Genomic DNA, 9,021 nt, shown 5'->3' on the forward strand with positions numbered 1-9,021 from the left:
TTTTTATGTATTGAGTATAATTTCAAAATGTAATGTTTAAGATGAGAAAGATCAGTTTAAAGCAAATTAAGTCCCCTAGCATTAATTAGAGTAATTTCCCTTTTTTTTATTACTGCACCAAAACGTTTGCAAAATAAATAAAACTTCCATGCTTAGCAAAAGAAGTTCCTGTTTGAACAAAAAAATGATAATAATGAACCGAACACCAGGTTAAAACATAGAATCACTTTGTTTACACAAGTGAGTCAAAAAGCAAATGCTGAGGTTCAAACCTGAGGACTAACTTCATTCTAATTTCCATCGTTTTTGGTATTCAGACAAGACAGTCATGGGTGCAAAAACGTTGTCTGTCACTCTCCTGGTTGGAGAATCTGGATACCAAAACAATGGAGCAATACACCGCTGTTTAGGTTTCCATGCTTTGGTATAAAGGTTTTAGAAACCCAACTGGTTACAGACAGCAAAATGCCACTTGAATGTTTCTTGTACATGGAGATATACCTGTGTACAATGAAGTCAAATCAATACTGGCCTGATAATATTGTACAACGCTTGTCTTAAACTCGCACTTTTTTCCCCTTGTACATGAAGGGTTTGTTTCCATATGTACCATTAAATCATTGTTAAACTCTGTGAAACACATTTCTGAGTCCAGTCACAATTTCAGTTTCAAGGTGTCAGAGTGTGCGGACATATCCATACGCATTGCACCACATCTGCTTTGGGTTAATATTTTTTTTAAATGATAATTTAAAAGAGGTACAGATGCCTGACCCTCACATAAACCCAACAAGTTGGTCAGGCCTTGACAGCCTACTAAAGGTTTGTGTAAAACATTAACATAAAATGAAGCAAAAAAAAACTCGAAAAAATAAACAATTCAATGAATGCATTAAAATATAATCACGAAGAATGGTAACTTCCAATGCTGTATCATATAGTCACAATCATCTAATGTCCAATGATACCACAACAGGTTAAGAAAGAAAGACATCACTAGCACAGGTAACATTCTCTTAACGTAGCCACCTGTACAACCAGGTGCTATTTTGCCACATGATAATAATGCTCATGAATCTAGTAATAGTAATGCAATTTCTATTTCTCATAGTTTACCAAAGCTACCAAATCTGTGAGAGATGGACATACATAGATCTGCCATGTCATATAATGATATACATACAAAGGCTGCCATAGGACAGCAAAGAAGCATCAGTGATGGTAGCACCTGCAAACACTTTATGTCGGGAACTATGCATGCACATCTCTCACCACCCATTCAAGTGAACTGCAACATGGAATTCTACTCCTACTTCCCAAGGTCAGTGCTTGTTTGCGTTTCTAAGTTACAAGATCACATCTAGACATCTAGAATACATCACAGATAGAGTTTCCTGTGGACTCTCTGACAAGGACAGAACACAATGTAGTGTGACTGTGTATACATGTATGCATGACTATTGTGATAGTGTAGGAGCGACAAAAGAGGAATCGACGATTCCACTGAAATAGTGCAAATGATGGAGTATAAAGAAAAAAAAAAGTAGAAAAAAAATCAGCTGTTCAAGGAGCTGAAAGAAAATCATCCAGCACAACAGATCCAGAGTTTCCTTCACCTGAACGAATATAACAGTGATGACAGTGTTATGTTCCAATTCAGTCACCAACTTGGCACAAACACTAAGCATTTGTTCAAAGAGTCTCTTTCATCAGCTTGCAGTCTTCAGTAAATTGGACTAAATCTTAAGTAGTCTTGCAGTTTGTGTGGCAATGGCAGAAAGTCTAAGCAACAGCAAGTTGACACCTGCTGAAGAATGACCCTGCGACACTGACTCATCAAGTTCAGAGTGCGAGGCAGCTGGTAAACCTTCACTGTTGTGCGTTCAACCTCCCCTCCAGAGCTGTTGTTATCCACCGCATGGTCTAAAATTCGCATGAAGCTGCCACAGCGGGAAAACACCGGTTCATAGCTCACTTTGCAGATGTGGAACAACCCTGGCAGCGATGACGTCATGTACTTGATCAGAGTCAAGTCGTCAGAGTTGAAGATGTAGATGTCGCAGAAGGAGGTGACTCCAAACCGATCGTCCGTCAACTTCTGCAGAATGATCAGCTCCCTATCCTTGCTGTACAACAGGTTGAAACGACTGTTGCCGAACAGGGTGGGCAGGGACAGCTTGCCTCGCCGCACTACATGCACAGCCCTGTCCGCATCATCTGCACCCTCCAGACTCAACACCACCAGTTCATGAGCGATCCCCGTCTCGCGACACTCGTAGTTGGCCACAGCAATACGAGAGGCCCTATAGCGCGGATCGTACACAAAGTACGGCTGCACTTCTCGACTCAGTTTAACTGTCTGCAGGAGATGAGGCATCCGTTGTACTGGCGAGGCGGACGTAGATTTTTTAGTCAGAGAGGCAGCAGAGGTCAAAGCCCAAGCATGGGCATCAGAAGAAGTCTCCTCTAGGAGGCTGAGGTTGGAGTAACAGTGCAGGGTGTAGCAGAAGGTGCCTGTGGTCTGACACAGAGAGTAGAACATGATGGTGGTCTGGGAGAGGTCTGGGGACAGGTGACAGCTGATGATGGTCATGTCCCTGTGTGGGGCATGCAGAACGCCCTGACACCTTGCCCACACCTTGTTCTTGCTACCTGCCCTGTCCTCACTCTCGTTCAGCCTCCATTCCGGCACTCCTCTGTCATCCTCACTGGAGCTGGACGATTTTTTCTTGTTCTCACCCTTGTTGCCTTCTCCAACCTCTTTTTTGCTGCTACGCCGCCAGGGAAGTCTATGCTTTTCAGTTGCTTTTATCTTGCCTTCTTTCTCTGCAGCATACTCCAGACTGATCACTGGGAAAGCCACCTGGCTCATGTAGTCTAAGGACTTCTTGAGAACAAGGAGAACCAGTCGTCCTCGCTCTGCTCCAATCACTTCATTGAGCTGAAAGCCCTCTGACAGCAAAGTCTTTAAACCTTCACTGGAGTTGACTGGCACCTGGGCACTGGACCGCTTAAACCTGTACACACATACCGCACTCTCAGCTTCAGCACGTGCTGTACTTTGTTTCAATGATAAAATTATCGTCCTTTTCTTTTTTATGCCAGCCCACTAAGACTTTTCTAATATCTTATCCTCTCTTGTTGCTTTTAGCTCAGCCAACCACACAGGACCATATCAGGACTGAATAACCACTGAAACTGACAAAACAAATAATGATAAAAATATTTTTTTTAAATGAAGAAAATCAGACAAAAGTACAGTCATATGCATGCACATAAAGTGATAAATCTAATAATGCTTTTGATGTTGACTATCCATCAATTTTTCATTAGAGGGTTAAAAAAAAAACAACACCCTGACTAACCTGAACATTTGACCATCATCTGAGGCAGTCAAAGAATTGTTTATCACATGGAACGCAATGATAAGCATGGCAAGCAGACTGGTGCATTGACTCTAAGTTGTAAGTGTCAGCAAGAGCCAAAAGTTGAGACATGTTGATCTTTTCCAGTATTGGAGCAAAAAGAAAGATCTGTAACTTATCTTTGTTTATCATTTGGATTGTTTCTATTTGTTAGTTTTTGTTCATTTGTTTTGTTTTGTTCCAGTTTTTGCTGTTGTTTTTTTTCTTGGGTGTGTTTTTTTTGTGGGTTTTTTTTTTTCAAGGAATGAAAACCTTGCATTTGACCTAATTTACTAGCAATTACACAAATTGTGCTTATTAATAGCAGATTAGAGCCATGTCATATGTTTCACAAAGTAATAAGCATGGCACAGAAAATAAATGATAGTGTTGGTGTTACGAACAAAGAACCAAACTAGGGTTATAAATGTGTGGGTACCTTTCAGTGCTTGGGCTCAACGCTTGCTTATATCAGCTTATATCAGAGATTAACGTAAGTTTACAGTTCATCCAACAGCAAAGTGAAAGCGATAATGACCGATGGTTTCTCCATTGCAGTGGAAATTCATTTACAGCTTAGTCTTTTGTGAAGAAATATGACTCTCAAACCTAGAGGCAAGATTGCACTGGCTCTAAGTGCTTCAGCCTTGGAGGCTAGATGGCCTTTGTGGATCATCCCATTGATGATTGTCCTAAAGCCCTCTTGGCCCAGAGAGTGGGGCTGTGACTTGGGCAAAACACTCTCCACAATCATAAAATTCTTGCCCAGATCAGCCCAAATTCTAGGACAGCAGCTGCCACCTCTGCTGTTCTGATGGTCCTACTCACTGCTGGACACAACTGACTATCATACAATACATATACCTTTCAATGGTGATAGCCCGTCGGTCAGCTTGGAGAGAGGCCTTGAAGTAACGAAGACACACTGCCTCTCGGTCACAGCTGGAAATGCCACAGTTGTACGCAAACTTGTCCATGCCATAACGTGCTGCACAAGCACGCTTTAAAGTTTAGTTTGATAATGATGACAACACAAGCAGTGAAGCTGATAATAAAGGTCAAAATGTGCTCCGCACCATATTTTTTTAAAATTAACCTCTTGAGTGACATAAGACAAAAATTTCCGTCCTCTCCCAAAGTGAAAAAAAAAAAAGTGCCCCAGGACAGCAGTCTCTGTCCACGTCATTGTGAGAAATTTCCTAACGCTAAATCATAAAATTTTTGTGAAATTATCATAATTGGATGGTGTGTTCATTTTCGTTTCAGAAAAGTATAGAGTATATAAACTTTCTTTCTGTAGTTTGTACGCTAGCTTGATTTAAAAAAAAAAAAAAATTACCTTCCGTGACCAAAAATCCCTCAGCAAATAGTTGTCACTGAGCTTAAAATAGGCTTGGCTATGAAAGGGTTAAATGAATACTGTAAACTACCTTGTAAGTGCCCACCCACTCAATGCACTAATTTCACCCTTGATTTGAGGATAGGCTTTTACTGGGTACTCTCCCCTTCCCTGGGAGCCAATTCTCTTTGTTTCATCACATTGTACTGGCTGGGTGTTGCATGAGAAGTCTCTTTGTCAAGTCTTTTAAAACTGATGATATCAATAGGACATTGTTCAGACATGTAATGGATGTGTTTCTGTACAAAAAATCCCCTCACTCTCTGTGCATGCACTCACTCAGGTGTAGAACACATGGAACTGGATCAGCAGCAACATGTGCCATCCCCTGATGCTTTTTTTCCGACAAAGTGTGTGGTTTTCTTCTCCTTTGCAACGCAGATTCAACAGGAAACTATCAAATAATTTTGTTTTCTTGTATTCGACAAAGCCTGGAGAATGACACATACTCTGAATTTATCTAAATGCCTGTGAATGTCTCACCAGTTAGATACGGATTTGTTGATATGTTTTCTTGGATTGCTTGTTTATTCTTCATAATGTATTGATTAAAATTTATTAATAAACAATGTTCATTTTGTTTGGTTTCGCAGTCTGAGATTAGTAAGAATTATTACCAATTACTAATTGAAAAATAATAACCATCTGTACTGTGCACACATACATACCTGCCACAGCATCCCAGTTGTCTACGTCACCCCCAAAAAGTTGTTCCCAAGCCCGACAGCCAGTCGGCAGAACCACCTCGTACTGGGCTTTGGGTGGCTGCGGTGTTGCACTCCATCGGTTCCCCATCCCTAACTTTTATCTCTGACCTTTGCAGACCAGGAACCTCGTGGCTGGCTTGATCAGCGTCAGTCTGAGATAGGAGAGAACAATTTGTTTCAACCCCTTGAAAGCCCCAGGATGGGTATTTCTGCCCCCCCCCCCCCCCCCCCCCCCCCTTGGTGTGCTTAAAAAAATTCCCCCAGGACAGAAGTTTCCATCCACAACATTGCAGGAATTTTACTATCACAAGATCATTAAATTCATGTCAAAACTGTCATAACTGGACAGTGTGTACATTTTCATTTTTAGAAAATTATAGGTTAGTAAGTGTACACACACACACACACACACACACACACACACACACACACACACACACACACACACACTTTATTTTATTAAACATGGTAGAATGTTTCTAAACTATAACCCTCCATGACCAAAACTTAATTAACATCCCTAGGCAAATATATATATATATATAAATGGAAAGCTTTTTGAATTTATTTCAAAGTAACGCATGACATAAAAACTTTGTTGCTACCTCACATCAGAACATGTCAAACTCAAAGGTCATAATGGGCAGCAAGTATGACATAAAAATTCTTATCACAGCTAGAAAGATTTACTTTAACAATGAAAGCAATGGAAACTTGGTTAAAAGGAATGGTTTTCAAATATATTTTAATCTATTATTTTTCTTTTAAATTTGTAAGCCCTTTGACTAAAGAGTAGACTGTGAACAGCATGAGTCATTGACTGGTTGAGTGTAACTGTCACAACCGGCTCAACTGCTGGCACTACTAAAACTGGAATTCGATAGGGTTCATTCAGGTTTTTAATCTCAAAATTCAAAACCTTTTTTTTTTCATCTTCAAAACTCCAAAGGCTTTTTTTTTTTTTCTTCTTCTTCTTTTTTTTGACTTATGAGTGTTAACTTACTTCTGTTGTCTGAGATCAGAACAACAATTCAGAGTACTAGAATGATTCTCCCCCCTCCCTTTTTTTCACATCATTATTTTATTTTCAAATTCCCATGGAACATTCCTCTCCCGTACTTTAATAATCTGTCAGAATTTCTTTGTTTAGTAAAGAGCCAAAACTGAAAATTTAATGATCATTGATCATCAGGGGTTATTATTTTAAATAATTTTACAGGGCTTCATCAGTTAATCACTTAATCAGTTAATGTCTTAATTTTCCTTTTAACATACAGAACACCCACATATGCGTACACACGGACATTAGTATGCAAATGCCCCCCCAGGCCCCCCCCCCCCCCCCCCCCCCCACACACACACACACACAAACAAACCAAAAAACAAACAAAAAACAACAGTGTTACACACACACACACACACACATGTACACACACGCTCACACACACTGCGTCTCTCTCTCTCTCTCTCACACACACACACACACACACATACACACAGAGTATCACACACACAGAGAGTGACACATTCACACAGTATCATATGCACAGAGAATGGCACACAGTGTCTCACACACAGTGACGCACACACACACACACACACACACACATATATATATATATATGGTCTGGTCCACGCCTCACTGGCATACAGCAAGGTGTATCTGTATATATATATATATATATATATATAGAGAGAGAGAGAGAGAGAGAGAGATCATATATATATATGTATTATATACATACATATATATATATATATATATATAGTAGTAGTAGTAGTAGTAGGCCTCCTTCGGTCATGGCTGACCATGGATAGAGTATATCTGCCCTAATGTCTACTTGGGCTGTCTGCTTGGTCCAATGACTGTAGAGACCGATGCGAGGCAGTCTCTGTCACAGCGGTCACATGTGTAAGCTGATGCTGGTCTGTTGGCTGCCGTTCCTTTTCTGTGAGCTCGCTTTTCTGCTGCAGTAGCTGACAGTTTGTTCTCATCAATCCGTAGCTGATTCAAGAGTGTTTCTCCATCTGTTGTGTTCATCTGCAAGGTCCTCCCAGGACTCAGTGCTGATCTCAAGCACCTTCATGTCACGTTTGCTACCATCTTTTATCTCAGCTGTGGGCGGTGGATGCTTCTCTGCCCTGTGACGAGCTCTCCATAAAGGATGTCTTTTGGGATGCGACCATCTTCCATGCGGCAAACATGCCCCAGCTAGTGCAGCCGACGCTGTCTCAGCATGGCATATATGGTCGGGAGGCCAGCGCGAGTCAGGACTTCAGTGTTTGTCACCTTGTCTTGCCAGGAGATGCCCAGTATGCACCGTAGGCTTCTCAGGTGGAAGGTATTGAGCCTTTTCTCCTGACAAGCATATGTGGTCCATGCCTCACTGGCATACAGCAAGGTGTATCTGTATAATATATATATATACATACAGATAGATAGATTGGTTGATAGATAGATAGACAGATAGACAGATATAGACAAAGACACAGACAAAGACAGACAGTCAGACACACAAAGACAGACAGTCAGAGTGTCACAATGACACACACACACACACACACACACACACACACACACACATGTATAACAAAACGCCGTTTGCTTCGCTACTGTACTGCTGTTTTTTCCCTTGGTAGAAAAAAACACCACCAATAAAATACACACATACACATTCACAATGCGCCCATACACATGCAATGACGTACCAATAGCTGATCTACCGTTACAGTGACAGCCTAGACCACTGGACCCTGTTTTGTGGGGAGGCGCGCTCTCTCTGTTTCTGCTTCAAACATGAGAATTTACCTTCTCACACTCACAGCTGTCAATGTCCTTGAATAGTCTTGAATGTGCATATTACTGGATTCTGATGCAGTGCTGTTTCAACGTACTGCCCGACGGGTCAAAACTGAATTCATCAACATGTACGGTCATGTTTGTTGTTGTTGTTGTTGTTTTTATCACATCACGAAAACAAAGGTCAGCAAACCGGATGTCAGGATGTTATTGTGAGTTAGTTCCCTTCGTTGGGACGTGCCTTTCAGCATTTTGTCCCATTCATAAATATCTGAGTGGTCCCACATTGTGTTTCCAAGTTAAACAGATAAACTCGTCGAAGTATTTTCAGTTCTTCAGCTGCATACATATGGCATTTACCCCATCCCTTCCGCCCGTCGCCCATTTTTTTGTTTGTTTTGTTTTGTTTTTAGTCTGTCACCGTCTTTCACTCACATCCCAAACGGTAATGTCCCAGATAAGCAACATTCCTTTTCCAGACATTTCACATTTTGTGTAGTTGTTTAGGTTAGTTTCGTACGTGTGAGAGAGAGAGAGAGAGAGAGAGAGAGATGACTTCACAACTACACGGATGGCAAATAAATATATTCAAAACCCGCTAAGATGAAGTGCCAAAATTATTTAAGCACGCACACACTCTTCCAACAACAAAATGCACAGGTACCTTATACATAGGCGAAAACAAAGAGGCGCTACTCTGAGCATCTGTTT

General features: G+C 41.0%; 1 protein-coding gene across 3 annotated transcripts; it reads right to left on the reverse strand.

Annotated features, from left to right (window-relative positions):
• Positions 1-202: 202 nt before the first annotated feature.
• On the reverse strand, positions 203-8,716 carry LOC143283694 (uncharacterized). 3 transcript variants are annotated; one of them, XM_076589929.1, is made up of 4 exons: positions 8,334-8,716; positions 5,472-5,662; positions 4,269-4,392; positions 203-3,017 (listed from the first exon to the last, which is right to left on the reverse strand). In XM_076589929.1, the coding sequence occupies exons 2-4, from the start codon at positions 5,596-5,598 to the stop codon at positions 1,724-1,726; spliced, it is 1,545 nt and encodes a 514-aa protein (XP_076446044.1). In that variant the 5' UTR covers positions 5,599-5,662; positions 8,334-8,716; the 3' UTR covers positions 203-1,723. The 3 variants fall into 3 exon arrangements, with proteins under 3 accessions (XP_076446044.1, XP_076446043.1, XP_076446042.1); XM_076589928.1 differs by having other exon boundaries at positions 8,320-8,716; XM_076589927.1 differs by having other exon boundaries at positions 8,220-8,716.
• Between the last annotated feature and the right edge of the window lie 305 nt (positions 8,717-9,021).

Source organism: Babylonia areolata, chromosome 7 (genome assembly GCF_041734735.1).
Source record: "Babylonia areolata isolate BAREFJ2019XMU chromosome 7, ASM4173473v1, whole genome shotgun sequence".
NCBI lineage: Eukaryota > Metazoa > Mollusca > Gastropoda > Neogastropoda > Buccinidae > Babylonia > Babylonia areolata.